We start from the raw sequence: 16,345 nt of genomic DNA, 5'->3' as shown, positions 1-16,345 counted from the left end.
CCCCCCCCCCCCCGTTCAATTCCAACCGAGTTCTCTTCGCAACAATCCAAGGTAAGTTTAAAAGTGTTTGTTTACCCCCAAATTAAAACGTATTCAACTACTCAGCCTCATTTTGTTCAAAACCTGTTTCTCCTTTTGTGATCCACAGGGGAAAAAAAAAATAAAAAAACGTTTTCAGGGTAGGAGAGCAAGACAGATTTACATGTTTTGCAACTACACCTTTAATTAAAAACTGATAAAACTGAATAAAATTGTTCACCTACTAAATAGGTTAGGCATGGTGGTACATATGCCATTTTCTAGTTCTGAAACTCTTGTATGTGCAACAAACTTGCATGTACAAATCAAAAGATAATGTTTGTTGATGTATGTATGAAATATGTCAGATTATAAACACAGTAAAGGTGTATTTGAATAAAGACAGCTCATATAACGGAGTGGAGAGCGTTACCGTTCACTGGTGCAGCCACTACTCGTTTGGGCACGAGTGTCAAACCCGACCACCAGCCCTCTTTTTTTCAGGTCAGGGACATATTTGGCTAAGTACTTGTACATTCCCTACAACATGTACAGCTAGCCGTGCATAATCCCGTATGTATTCGCTCTTTAGCAGCAGTTTTTTACAGCAATATTTAAATGACACCCTGGTTATTCTTGGTGAACCCAAAATGGTCCCACACTATCGACAGGCATTTCTCTGGTGGAAATAAAGCTTTGCTGTTTGGTCCCTCTGTCACAGTTCATCTAATGCATGTAGTAGCCTCCGTGCCTCTGATAAGCACGTCATTTTAAGCTGGTGCACTGCTAGAGTAACTTTGTTTTCGTTTTGCGCAAGCTGCAACAGTTCCGTTCCGTGTAACAGAAACACTCGGTTTAGCGGAACTTTTACGATTATTTAACCGTGACGTTTTAAAGCGCGGTTAATTGTGAAACCAGTTAATCGCTGCATCCCTAATTACAGTAATTCAATACAATAACTGGGTAACAACTAGGTACTAACCCCGAACCTACCCTAACCCATGTAGTTGCATTATATTATCCAGTACTTTCCTGGGCAAGTACATAAAACAAAGTGCAACCATGAGATGTCTGCTACTAGATCCCCCCCCCCCCCCCCCAAGGTAAGTTTAAAAGTGTTTGTTTACCCCCAAATTAAAACGTATCAACTACTCAGCCTCATTTTGTTCAAAACCTGTTTCTCCTTTTGTGATCCACAGGGAAAAACAAAAAAAAAATACAGTTTTCAGGGTAGGAGAGCAAGACAGATTTACATGTTTTGCAACTACACCTTTAATTAAAAACTGATAAAACTGAATAAAATTGTTCACCTACTAAATAGGTTAGGCATGGTGGTACATATGCCATTTTCTAGTTCTGAAACTCTTGTATGTGCAACAAACTTGCAATCAAAAGATAATGTTTGTTGATGTATGTATGAAATATGTCAGATTATAAACACAGTAAAGGTGTATTTGGATAAAGACAGCTCATATAACGGAGTGGAGAGCGTTACCGTTCACTGGTGCATGCTGCTCCACTTCACAGACGCTGCGTGAAAGGAGAGTTTTATAATGACAGGACACTCATTTATGATACTTTATTCACCAGGCAGAACAGCTCGTTCCGCGCGGCATACGTCATTACACTATTTCTATGTCACTGCGCATGTGCAGTACTTTCCAGTTTCGGTTTTCAATCCGATCAAGTGTTTACATGTCCTCTCGCTCGGATTACAAAAGGAATAAACCACCCCTTACAATCCGATCGAAATTTTAGTCGGATCTGGCCACTTCAATCTGATTGACGTGTTTACATGATCTGATTGTGCTTCTAGTCCTATTACGATCGGATTAGTATGTAAACGCAGCTAATGATAAACTACTGTGGAAAATGAAGACATAACCTATTATTACTTATTATCTGCTGCTCATCAACGTGGAGAAACACATATAAATATATACTTTGTTAAACAGTATTTCAATAGTAAAATCTGAAATTCCATGACTACACTAAAGAGACATTGTCGTTATACTGCGATATATTCTTGCTATCACTATATGAATGAATTACGGATATCTGTACTGTCAGATGGGCTGTATTTTGCACTGAAATTTTTATTGCTAAAATAGTTGTTTTACCTCACACTAAGTGGAAGCAGGCCAATATATTTAAGGTCAAATAATAAGATTCCATCTGCACACTGTTAACCTGGACCAACCTGTGTAGACTGGATGACAGTTAGGTCATTGATGCAAGCAAACCCCGCACCCATCTCCGCTCTCAATCCAGCGGTTCCAAATGTCATCCTGGAGCACAACCTCCTCCTCAGCTCCACCACACGCCCCTCTCGCACCAGAGACTCCATCTGCTTCCATGTCTGAGGATTCTAAAGAGACAAAAACTAGTGTTGCCAACTTATATTTCATTTGAAAAAATAATGTTTTTAAAAACTTAAAATAAATAACATCCTTGAACCCATGCATAAAATGACCACTAAGTCTATAGCCTATTCATTTGGAGTCCCAACAGGTTTCATTTGGGGACTTTTTCCAGCAAATACTGATATGCAATCATTTGTCTAATTAATCGGCATTTCATTCATTCACGCAAATCAACAGCTACGGTGGCCGTGAAGTGCTAAACAAATCACAATTCTGAAAACAAAATAACAAATTACAAATGCAAATGCAAGTCTAAAAAACAAAATAACAATTCAGAAAACACAACAACAATTCAGAAAACATTATAACAAGTCAGAAAACACAACGACAAATCAGACAAACCGGAAGAGGTAGGTATAGTTTGAGACAGCGCCATTGGTTTGGGATTACTCACCGCTGACTGGACGAGACATCTGCCAATCAACGTATACAGAGAAGAACCAGCCGAAGAACAGCAGAGTCCTGGTAGAAAGTTCGGAGATGGTATTAAAGTAGCTCAGTTTAAATGTATTGTATGAATTGCCCTTACTATGGATAAAAAAAGTGTATATTTACATTTAGTTAAAAGTGGCTATGAATCATCAGCTCTAGTGGCGCAGATGGATAAGCGCGTGTCCTTGGCTTTTTCACGCGATCGACCTGAACCCAGGTCGATCGCGTCAAAAAGCCAAGGACACGCGCTTATCTATCGGCGCCGCTGGAGCTGATGTTTTACAACCACTTTGAACTAAATGTAAATATACACCCCATATTTTGTTTATCCATAGTAAGGGCAATTCATACAATACATTTAAACTGAGCTACTTTAATACCATCTCCGAACTTTCTACCACGACTCTGCTGTTCTTCGGCTGGTTCTTCTCTGTATACGTTGATTGACAGATGTCTCGTCCAGTCAGCGGTGAGTAATCCCAAACCAATGGCGCTGTCTCAAACTATACCTACCTCTTCCGGTTTGTCTGATTTGTCGTTGTGTTTTCTGACTTGTTATAATGTTTTCTGAATTGTTGTTGTGTTTTCTGAATTGTTATTTTGTTTTTTAGACCTGCATTTGCGTTTGTAATTTGTTATTTTGTTTTCAGAATTGTGATTTGTTTTGCACTTCTCGGCCACCGTAAACAGCCCTAACAAACCCACACATAACAGTCAAGTACAGAAGTCTAATTTAGAGGGATTTTTAAGGACAACCGTGATTCTGGGACACCGCAGACCATTGCAAATGGTAAGTTATTGATCAGATCAAAAATCAATAATGTTTCTAAAAAGTGAAAAAAGAGGGCAGCGCCAGACACTCTTCCCAGCATTTGCTTTAGTGTGCCAGGTTCAGCAATGAGTCAGCTGTAATGCATCTAATCATGGATTATTTTTTTTTTAAACAATCAGGATGGAAAATTAATAATTCCTTTTTTCCCGTTGCTGAAAGCTTATCGCTGCACTTCCGATTAATCCAAACATATAAGCTAGCTAAGCCAGCTAAACATGTGAACACAAGAATGTTTAAATAGCATTAAAAGTACATAATCAGTAAAAGCAGGCCTACCACTTAAACATTCCATGAAGGGAAATGCCACTTTCCGTCTATTTTTGCTGAGCTAATGTTTTTTTTTTTTTTTAATACAACTGCCAGCTGCTTGCTCTAGTGTACTTCTATACACAGTCATGCAGTGCTGGTGGAGTCTGACATTTGCAAGATGAGGTCAGCAAGACATATGACTATTAAATTTGCCTGTGCAACAAAAACTGAAAAAGAGCTACAAACAATGTGACATAGCCTTTTAGACATAGCAAAAACATGGTGATGGCATACCCTGGTACATCATCTTTAGTGCTGTAAATCTAATAGCATTGCTGTGCCATGTCCTGTACGAGCTAAACCAGTACTTTTAGTAAGCGTGGAAATACCATGGCTTTTATAGATGTGTACCATGGTAGGACCATCCATTAGGAAAGAGTACTGGGGTACGGCAATGGAATCCGATGCATTTACCTTGTTACTTTCATATATTTCATGATACTAAAATCCATGGGCCACGGTATTTACCTGGGCACCTCCAGGAATACTGTGGTACTACTATGGTGCATATCAAATTACAATGGTATCATGGTCACTGCACCACCACAGCCAAAACATCTGAATGACTCAAGTTGGCACTGCAATGCAGTCAAATGCAATGTGGTTTGCAATGTTATAGCACTTTATAGTCATCATGACAACATTAACACAAGTGTATTTAGTTTCTCAACAGATGCTGTATTTAAAAATGCACGAGCACAGTCTGCTAAAGACAAACAACATATGAACAATATGAAAACACTTTATAAAGCCACTGACGATGGCAAGGGTTGCCAACATGGTCACACATGTTTAAAACCGGTTACATCCTCACCTTATCCCAGGCCATCCACTGATGGACTGCTTTGTCCAGGACCAGGTCCCCAGTGCTGCTGAGACACTGCGAGTGTGCGTCGAGGTCTCCATTAGACCCCATTTGAGCAGTAGAGCCAGAGGGGTGAGTTTAGATGGGGAACTTCTTCTAACCCCGCTGCTTCGGCGCGACTGGATGTTTTTGCTCACAGCAGTGCGCGGAAATTAAAGATTAACGGCGTGACGGCACCATTCAAATAGGTCGCAGACGAAAGGCGAGACAGACCGTCAGCTTGTGACACTAAATGCGCATCAAAATAGGTAACGTTACTGTTGCACTTGCGTCACATCCATGCTCACAGACCAAATGACATCTGGAGCGTTTTAAACTACATTTTCTGACGACTACAAAAATAGTTCAACATTAAATGCACTGCAGCTGGATTAGTTCACTAACGCTAAGAACACGGTGAGCCGCGTGCAGTTAGCATCGATGGATTTAGCCTAAGTGCGTTTGTTGTTGGTCAGAAAGCAGTTCCGTTATTTACGCACGTCGCAAAACGCGTGTGCAAATGTTTCTCTAAACCTGGAAGAGTGCGGAGCGCTGCTGTGGCTTTATGTCGCATATCCACCGCTGTGACCATCAAACTCCTTCAGTCACAACTCAGGGGTGGGTTGGGCTTAGATGGGGGATGCTGGGAAATTGAGTTCTTTTTTTCTCTCGCTCTGTTTTCAACCAGACAGTGGGCCCTCAGTGGTTTGTTATTCTAAAGATAATGAATATGAGATTACAAATTCAAATGTAACTAGTTTTCTGCATATTAGGCGTAAGACTGAATGAGTGCATATTTTGAAAATTGAGTTGTAGGGGAGAGCGGGGCACAATGTAACACTTTTGGACTTTCTCAAGTTGTGTAAATCCACATGGGGTTCGGAGTATACTTTTTTTTATCCACAGTATCCTAGTAATTTTACACTCGTCTAGTACAAATGCATCGCATTGTTTTATAATTTTTTCTTTATTTACCCTCAAAAAATGGAAGTGAAATGTGACAACATGCCCCGTCGGTGGGGTACATTGTAACATCTGAGGGGCACGTTGTAACTTGACCATATGACCAGTGTTGGGGGTAACGCATTACAAGTAACGCGAGTTACGTAATCAGATTACTTTTTTCAAGTAACTAGTAAAGTAACGCATTACTTTTTAATTTACAAGAGAATATCTGAGTTACTTTTTCAAATGAGTAACAAGTTACTTTTTTTTCCAATTTATTGACTGACGGCTCTCCTGTCGCCATGTTGAGAGAAATCAGATGTTACTGTAGTTCTAAAATAAATATGAATATGCATTAATTAATCTAAATCACAAAAAAAAAAACAGAGATTCAGTATTCCTCAAAATGGATAAAAATAGACGCAAACCTGCAATAATTAAATGTTAAACAACACAAATATGCTTTATGTATTTAATCGCATTCTATTAACCAATGTCTTTGCTTCTGACCTTCGATGATCCAGTTCAACCATACTAATAAGCACAAATGACTCTAGACAAACATTAGTGTCTTTGTTTATTGCTGAAGTGTGTTGAAATGTCTTCTTCTGCATTCTACTGTACGGATGTAAATGTACTTTCCCTTCAGCCTGAGGCTGATTCATTTCACTTTTGGTGTGAAAAGGCTTTTATATATTTGCCAAAAATAGAACTTTTTTATTTTAAAAACAAGCAAGCAAGCCCTGTCCAGATTTACAAAGTAACGTAACGCATTAATTTCCATAAAAAGTAACTAAGTAACGTAATTAGTAACTTTTTTTATGGAGTAACGCGATATTGTAACGCATTACTTTTAAAAGTAGCTTTCCCCAACACTGCATATGACAGCTTAAAATGTTATCTGATCGAATGAAAAAAGATATACAAGATAAACTAAAACATTTTGTCAATCAAATAAAATTATTAACTTTTTCAAATAAAATAATGGTGTTTTTTAAGAATGAAAAAGAATCTGATTTTGGAGTTTGACAATGAACACATTGCAACCATGCTCGGGACGGCCCACATAAACGAGCCAAAATGCTTTACATGTCTTGAAATAATAACTTCTGAACGTTAAACATTGACTGTCAGTCTTTATTCACCTGTTCCTCGTGGTTTCTCATTCAAATTCATTAAAGTAATTAGTGTAAAATTACATTGTCATAGAATAGCACATTGTAACGTTGGAATTGGAATTTAAAACTGGTTAGTGTCTTCCGCTAGTTAGCGTAGGATTAAAAAAAACATCTAAACTGATAAATAACAGATTGGAGATTAAAATAATAGCAGATTTGCCTCATTTTAAATGAATACTAAAAACTGAGATGAAAAATTTACTTAAGCCAGAAATGTACTTTTACTATGGTAAAATAAATGTTCAGAGATATCTTTTTTGGCACACTTTTTTCTCTATATAGTGTTGAAATGGTAACTAGTAAATACCATCAATTTTGTTATGCTAGCATGTGTGGAAATATTAAAACCACGTGTGTTACAACTAACCCCGCGTTACTTTGTGCCCCGCGCTCCCCTATCTAGAGTTACCTGTTACTAAATGAACATTTGGGGGATCATTTTTATGTCTAACATGGTTAGTGCATTGTGCTAGTGTACTTCTAAACATTGACAAAATTCACTGTTTTAACACCAACAAAATGTATCACAAAAATGTTGCCCATATCCTGTACTACAGTAGATCAACCCGGTCCATTGCCCACATGTGTTAGAGGGCACTTAAAACATGAAATAGACTTGGGTGCAGAGCTGAGTAGATTACTCACAAATTGTAATCTGTTACTGATTCCAAATTACATGACAAACATTGTAGTTAGTGACGTAATCCATTACATTACACATTTTTGGTAATCAGATTACTTTTAGCCTTGTACCATATTGATATAAAAATGCATAGAAAAAGAAAATATATTCCATGTGTTGTTTTTTGACATGAATGTCAAGGTTTCCCATGGGGTTCGTAAAGGAACTGCTGGGGGTTTGTGAGTTTAAAGAAAAGCTAATCATTAATTAAATCATAAAAATGTAAAAAATAAAATAAATAAATAATTTTAAAATAACATCAATCAAGAACACAAACCACAAATATTTATTTTAAAATATCAGGGGTACTTCAAGTAAATATATTCGGTGAAAGAGGTTTGGCTGACAAAAAGTTTGGGAATCCTCGCATTGCAAGTAAATATGAAATAATGTGAATTTGTGCATTTTAATGTGTTTGAAAGACAAAAGCCTTCCAAAGACAAAGTAATACATGATTAAATAACCCTATCCATGTTCAGCAGTAGTTTATGTAATGTTGAAACGCTTAGAAAACACTTCTTAAAACTGAAATTATTTTTGTAAATCCAGTGTGGTCAAATGCTATGTGGCCTCTCAATTCTCTGTGTAATTATATCTAGAGACTGTTCTTTGTGTGAATGTCTGCAAAACTAGAGGACTTTCTGAGTGTATATAAGCGGTAGGCTATTTTAGAAAGGAAAATTGAAAAGATGAAAAAGACGAAGTAGGGAGAATCAATAAATTATGAAGAATTAATGCTATTGTGTGAATAATATGTAATCATGTAATCAATAAAAGAGTAACTGTAGTCTGATTACGAGTATTTTAAAATGTAATTTAAAATAGTTACAAGTACTTTTGGAATCTGATTATGTAATCCAGATACATGTAATCAGTTACTACCCAGCTCTGGATGGGTGTAGGGTGTCTTTCTGAAAAGCCTTTCAATGCCACAAAAATATTGTTGAAAAAAAAAAAAAAATTTTCTGCAACATTAAATTGAGGTCACAGTAGCGAAATTTTGAGTGCAAGAACAGGTCTGTTGTTCATTGTCAATAGTGTAGAGATGTATGAAGCACTACTCTACACTTTAAACTCAAGCAGCTTTCTGTTGGTCGGTGTGGTAAATTTGCGTGACCAACTTGACCATGAGCAAAATCAGCGTGAGGAGCTCTTTTGTCCTTACCGGAAAACTTTTTGACTGGATTTTGCCCATGAAATTTTGCAAAGCAATGGCACCTTTATTCACATGAAATTTACTGCTCAAGCGAATTGGCCCAAAACATTCTGGCGGCAGAACAGAGCAACCCAGTCACATATTTCTTGGGTGTCCTGCACCAGCAGTGTAAGTGCTATTGAGATGAGTGCGAATACTAACAGATAACTTTCTCCAGGTATTATATAGATATTCTTGCCTGCAGCTAACTGGCAAAAAGTACATCATGGTTTGTTGCTGTGAATGTAGATTAAAGGCTATAAGATGAAATGGGCTCAAGATATAAAGACATTTTTGATATCTTCAGGGCAGTATCATAGAATGGATCTAAGAAATCTGAATATATGACCATCATACACAATGCTTTTTAGTTTTTACTGTGAAATCTCTCAATTCAGACCTGCAGACTGGCTCTAACTATCAGCAAATAGCATCAACTTGTCTAGACTGTAAATCAGGGCAAAAAGACGTGTAGTGTATTCCAGCCTTAAGTTGAGTTGAAGCAGCAACCAGTGTTGGGGAAAGTTACTTTTAAAAGTAATGCATTACAATATTGCGTTACTCCCAAAAAAGTAACTAATTATACTACTTAGTTACTTTTTATGGAAAGTAATGTATGTTACGTTACTTTTGAGTTACTTTTTAAAATCTGGGCAGGGCTTGCTTGTTTGTTTTTAATATAAAAAGTTATTCTATTACAAATGTAAAATCCCTTTCACACCAAAAGTGAAATGAATACGGCCCAAGCTGAAGGAAATGTAAATTCATGTCTGTACAGTAGAGGGCGCAGCTCAAACAAATTGCATAAAGAATATGACACAGGAGAAGAAAGTTCTACAGTCTTCAGCAATAACAAAAATGAAACACAAATGTGTAATTTTCGCTTATTAGTATGGTTGAATTGGATCATCAATAGTTGAATTGGATCATTGGTTAATAAATTGGGATTAAATACATACATTATATTTGTCTTATTTAACATTTCATTATTGCAGTTTTGTATAATATTCTGAGTTTGCATTTGACTGTTTTTATTCATTTTGAGGAATACTGAATCTGTTTTTATGCAGGTGAGATGAGTAAATGCATGTTGACATTTAGTCTAGAACTACAGTAACATCATGTTCACACAGCAGTGCACACACCGCCTCTGCACTTACTCCCAATTTCTTTTTTTTTTGTAAAGTCGTGTCTACACCCATGAACCTTTTACACTTGAAGCTTTACCTGATTGAATTATGTTTTTGTTTATTTTTTTCTGCGGCCATGTTTGTTTGTTTTTTTTACCTGTGGGATAGCCTACCATGAAAACGAAGATTAGCTCAATAACTTCTGCCAGTTTTCACCTCTGATATTACAACAGTGATCAAGAATTAAAGTTACGTATTGCGTAGTATGCTGTTGCAATGATGAATCATAATTTCGGAGCTCCATTGATCATGGCTTTTCATAGTCGTGGTGCACACGCTAAACTCAGAGTCAACATTCTCAGACTGGATTGAACTAACTCTGTTCAGCTGTTCTGAAACTGAAAACTCAGAGTTTCCCGTCTCAGGGTAAGTCAACTCAGAGTTCAAGTTTTAACTCAGAGTTTGTTGAACCTCCTTTCTGGAATACACCCCTGCACTTCCACTGCCTCTTTCCACAGCCTCTCAAATGTTTGGATCCCCCTTGATAAGTCTTCCCTTTAAGGGTTATGGGTGTCTTTCTTCTGCTAATTGCATTTTTTATTTTTAGTCAGACCTCAAGGTCTAACTTTTTTCCTTTCATACTTTTCCTGTTTTTGTCTTGGTCTTTCCTGTCCAAATCAGGCATCATGGGGGTTGTAATGAAGAGTCAGTGGAGTTGGAATCCATGTGCAGCTTTATTAGTGCTGTCAATCGATTAAAAAATTTAGAAATTAATCACGATTAATCGGGTTCTTAAATGTGAATCATATATAACAAAAGTACATGCATGCACAGTTTTAAGGCAGCTTTAATCGCCTTTTTGTTAACTTCATGACTTAACTTACCACGACATTGCATGCACGTATAGTTTCTTTCGCAATTTGATATTAAATGTTAAAGGCTACAGCGCGCAGCAGAACGTGCTGCGAACACAGTACCCTTGCAGTGCTCGTTTGACTCACACCTGGCACCGAAGTGAAGCTGGAGTGCGCGACTGAAACGTCTCCCGTTTGATGTGGTCGTAAAGACGTTCTGCGACTGAATAAATGCACTGTTTGTCAAGAGAAAAAGTGACAGAAACAGCAGTTGTGAGTGGGGTGGCCAACACTAGCTCCGCCCCTGCGTTAATTGCGTTAAATATTTTTTACACGTTTAAATGAAAAAAATTATCGCCTGCATTAACGCGCTAATTTTGACAGCACTAAGCTTTATTAATACAAAATCCAGGTCAGACAGGCAGTGTTCAATCCACAGCGTTAGGGACAACAGGGGCAAGGCAAAATCATAAACAGAGTCCAGGAAAATGGTCAGGACAGGCAGCAAAGAGTAAATCCACAAGTCAGGCAGGGTCACAAAGGCAGGCAGGGAGGAATCAACAGAGTAACAACAGTCCAGGTAGTCAACAGGAAATCAAACAGGATATGAATGCTCAGAAATGTTAGCCACAGCAAAACAAGACTTCACAGTGAGAGTTAGGAAGAGAGCCGTTTAAGTGGTCAAGGTAATGACTGACACCTGTGCAGGTAATCAGTCCCGGGCACAGGATTGTGGGAAATGAAGTTGTTACAGTTAGTATTCCATTCCGGTGATAGTTCCCTCTGGTGTTGATCGGAGGGAGCCATGGAGGCCCCCCACTCGTCTACGATGATGGGAGGAGCTCCCTGGTCATTAGCCTTCTCCTGGTCCTCCACTCCTCTCGAACCACCAGCAGGCTTAAGCAAAGAAACATGTAAAGTGGGTGAGATTATTGTATTTATTTATAAATATATAAATATAATTATTTGTAAAGCCAATCGGTAAGAATCATGAGTTATTTGTCTGAGAATTTTGAAAGGACCCACATACCTGGGACTGAGCTTTCTGCAAGGAAGTCGAAGACAAAGGTCACAAGTGCACAGCCAGACCCATTGACCAGGACGACGGGATTGGGGCGCTGATGACGATCAGCCTGCACCCTCGTTCTGCGAACAGCACGTTGCAGATGTACAGTACATGTGCCTCGTTCCAGAGAGGAGGTAATTCTGGCTTTGCTATGACAATCTGGCGCTTCTGAATCAGCTACTGTTTTGTTATTAGTTTAAGTATTTGCTATTGACTGTTCAAATGCGGAGTTTTGCTCATCGTGTGAAAATAATCTAATTGCAATTTTTTTTTTACCAATATTGTGATATGCAATTATATGCAATTATTTTTTTAAAGCTCTTTATGTTCTGTATTATTCAACAAAGACAAGCTATAAATCATTGTATAGTATGACCAACACACTAATAGATAGATTAAACATAAATGTTCTTTTCTGTAGGCCAGGCCTATATGTTACGATGAAATTAGATGATGCATGAATTGATATGAATGACATTCTTATTTAACAACTATCACAGTATATTGACTGATTTGTTGAACTTCCAACCTTGTAAGCATGTAATAATTATGACAACATAAAGCACTGACAAATAAGCCTGGTGTAAACATTAATATGAAAGTCAGTAACAAATCACACAAACTAAAGTAGATTGCAGAAATATAAAAACAAATCTGTTGCTTTACCACACTACTTTAGGTAATTCACAGTCACTGTAATAAACATATGTAAACATGTGCACTGCACTTTTTAAACACTGTCTGTTCACTTTAGACCAGTGGTTCTCAAACTTTTTTGGTTGCGCCCCCCTCAGACTACCAAATAATTTCACTAAACATTATGTTTTTTTAATTTAAAAAACCTACAGGGAAAAAACACCTGCATCAATTGAAACATTGAAAAATAGCATAGAGAGAATAAGTTATTATTATTATTATTATTCTCTCTCTGTTATTTATTTATTTATTGTGGGTTTCCCTGGATTAACCCAGACATTATAAAACTCATGAAAGAACGAGATCAAGCCTTAAAAATAGCAAATACAAATAAATCAACTCATAACAGAGGACGTTTCACCATGTTGAGAAATGAAGTTGTAAGATCACTAAGAAAAGCAATGGCAGATTTCTTTCTTACTTTAATTGAAAAATCAAATGGAAATACTAAAATGATATGGAACCAGCTAAGAAAAATGACAGGTGATCGCCCCAAAGAACATAACACTTTAGAAATCAAAATAAATGAACAACTAACAAATAATATTCCGGCTGTAGCAGAGGCATTCAATCACTATTTTATTGATTCTGTGGCTATCATAGCAAGCTGTTTTACACCTGAGAATACATACACTCCTCCAATAGACACAAGTCAATCAGTTTTCAGTTTAATAAACATCACAGAATCAGAAGTATCACAGACCATTAAATCACTCAGACCATCTAGTTGTAAAGATATTTTTGGTATGGATACAGTCATGCTCAAGGAGCTTAGTACAACAGTCACACGCCCCATTACCAAAATTATCAATCTGTCCATTTCACAAAATATGTTCCCAAGCATGTGGAAATCAGCTGTTATTGCTCCCATTTTCAAAAGTGGAGACCCATTTTTCATATCGCGATATTATCGCAAATGCAATTAATCGTTCAGCCCTATCGTGTGTGTGTGTGCGCGCGAGCGAGCGAGCTAATGACATTCTTTACATTTATTTTGAAAGCTGAAGCTGGCGATTATGGTAAGGGGCGTTACATTTCCGACGAGTGCTTGCGGTGTTCGGCCAATCACAATGCACTGGGTCAGCTGGCCAATCAGAGCAGACTGCGCTTGTCGGAAGGAGGGACTTTGTAGAAAACGAAGCGTTTGAGAGAGGCGGGGCATAGAGGACCTACAATAATGTACAGTATTTGAAAAATAATGTGTTTTTTGAACATTAAAGCATGTCAACATATTCTGTTACACCAAATACACAAAATAATGATCTTTAAAAAAAGCATCATATGACCCCTTTAAAGTGGAATGAAGAATTTGAAGGCCACTGAACGCGCCTTTGCCTCCCTGAACTTCTCGATCACCGTCTCAACGGAGGTACCAAAAAGTTCGGAAGGCGAAACCGGAGGGTCGAGAAGAAAGCCCCTCTCTTTCTTCCCGATATCTGCCAGGTTCACCCACAGATGTCTCTCTGTCACTACCATAGCCGCCATGGACCTGCCCATAGCAGAGGTGGCCTGATTAGTAGCACGGAGAGCGAGATCCGTGGTGCGCCGCAACTCAGCTACCTCATCAGGAAAAAGGCCCTCGCCTTTATCCAGGTCTTTCAGCAGGTCAGCCTGATATGCCTGGAGCACCGCTGTATGCGTATGCCCTGCCATTCAAGTGAGATGTAATCTGAAGGGGCTCAGATGGCAAGGAGGGAGTTTTAAGAGAAGACATCTCACCCATAGAGAGACAGCTGGCCAGCGTCTCTTCTACAGGGGGCATCTTCTCATAGCCGTTTTCGCGCATCGCCTCGATGTTGGCACAACTCATATGCTGGAATCGATGGATGCGTGAGGAAAACGGCCTCTTCCATTCCTTCTCGATCTCTGTATGCAGATCAGGAAGAAAAGGAAGGCTCACCTGAGCTGGAGGGTTAAAGATAGCGCTCATCGAGACGACCTCGTGACGTCACTTTCTTTGCCCACTTTTACGGCAAGTCAAGCCTCACCATGGCGCGATCCATAACTTCCAAAAGCTCATCATACGCAGGACTCAGCCTCAGCTTCTTCACCCTACTCAGACATTTCCTGCTCTTCCTGGGCTGGCACGGATGCACACATCCTCTAAACGCTTTGCTAGTGCTCGCCATAATGAATGAATAGAGATCGCTCTTACCACGGAAATGCATGCTTTAAACAAAACAGTCAGTGAAGACGAAGAAGAGGATGATGTGTGCTCCCGGTGCCTATTTATACTATAGTCGCACCGGTAGGGACGTCATGGCTGTCGCCGGCCAACGTGTTGTTGGTGTTTTATCAATGTATGCTTCAGACACGGGTCACAACTAGGCATTCCCCATATCGACCCCTAGAGGACGCAATTCGAAGTTCCCTTGAAAGGGAAACTCGTTAACTCATTTCACTAGATGTCCAGTTTTGTTGTTCAGTAATCTCCATCATGTAGGTTATCCTTTAATAATAGAATATGGTTAAAAAATACCTAGGCATATACCAATGTAAAATTATAAAAAGTATATCTTCTTTCTAAATCACTCCCAAACATAAGATTGTTGTTTAGCATAGTAGGTCATACATATCCCGTAATATTAGAATAGGTACCCCTTCGTTTCAAAATACTTACAGTATAAATGTTTTGTAATATTTCAGGTTGTTGCTCCTTTATTCCCTAAACGTCACATATTATTCCCCTATACCTACACGGAGGAACTGAATAGGTACACTATAATTACAAAAAAGTTATGCTGTAAATTATGTTTACATACGCTGTAAATTGCAGGCTGTAAGCATTACCGAAAATGTATCACTTATAGGATTTCATGGATGTGTCATTTGATGTGTGGCAAAATGTACCCAAAGCAACATATTTTGCAGAAATGTGAGTCACATATTTCCAGTGAGCCTGTGTTGAATGCAGTATTCTTGTCTTCCACACTTTTGGTCTTGATTCAGCTTTATTCTACTGCTTCTTTCCCTCAATTACAGTTTTTTTTTTGTTGACTGACTTCCTCATTTATCCCTCCTAACTTGCTCTGTTCTGATACATGCTCTTCATCCCTTCATTCTTGTTCATAATTTTCTTCCAGTTTATTTTTTTAACCTTGCAGTATCCCTAGCATGCATGCTTAAAGAAGAGAAGTGTGGTGAAAAGAGTAAAAGAGAGAGGCTAGCACAGGCTAGCCCAAAAATACAAACATAAAATTAAATTAAAAAGTGAAGCATTCAGATCCATAAAACAGAGCAGAACAAGCACAAGCACTTTGAAAACAATGAATCTTTATTAGTACATCTAAAATGTAACAATTTGTGTAGCAGAAACACATCGTAGAAGACCATTTCAGATGTGGCAAATTAAATAACTTTTAAAACATTGAATGTCTACAGCAACCTCTTTCATTTTAATTCTAAATTTCATATTGTAAGTGCAAGATTCAAAGAAGCAAACTAAATAATGAAAACAATATATAATTAACATATTTAAAAACAAACAAAAATATGCTCTACTTTCTATGCAGAAATACCAAAAGAACAGAGGTAATATCTCTAGCAAGATTGCATCAATTTCCACATTAAGGTCCACAGCAAAGGTTTGGTATGATTATAATGCTCATAACACTTGAGTTAAAGCTCAGCATTCACATTGTGGCCTGCAATGTTTAGTGAATAATGCTCTACAGCTCGAAGGTCACTAAACATATGCAATGTGGACATTAATACAAAGACCACAGATAATAAATAACATTC

The 16,345-nt window shown here is 38.1% G+C and overlaps 1 protein-coding gene across 1 annotated transcript in view; it reads right to left on the bottom strand.

Moving 5' to 3' along the window:
- The window catches only part of pgm2l1 (phosphoglucomutase 2-like 1), an 18,219-nt gene extending 12,745 nt beyond the window's left edge, over positions 1-5,474 (bottom strand). The window contains exons 1-3 of the mRNA XM_016245726.1: positions 4,829-5,474; positions 2,219-2,386; positions 452-558 (exon numbers count right to left, since the gene is read on the bottom strand). Coding sequence (XP_016101212.1) covers positions 452-558; positions 2,219-2,386; positions 4,829-4,930 — 377 coding nt within the window. The 5' untranslated portion in view covers positions 4,931-5,474. The remainder of the gene's footprint in view (positions 1-451; positions 559-2,218; positions 2,387-4,828) is intronic.
- Between the last annotated feature and the right edge of the window lie 10,871 nt (positions 5,475-16,345).

This window comes from Sinocyclocheilus grahami, unplaced genomic scaffold, assembly GCF_001515645.1.
Source record: "Sinocyclocheilus grahami isolate Dianchi unplaced genomic scaffold, SAMN03320097.WGS_v1.1 scaffold765.1, whole genome shotgun sequence".
Lineage (NCBI taxonomy): Eukaryota > Metazoa > Chordata > Actinopteri > Cypriniformes > Cyprinidae > Sinocyclocheilus > Sinocyclocheilus grahami.
This window is presented reverse-complemented; position numbering and strand designations above follow the sequence as displayed.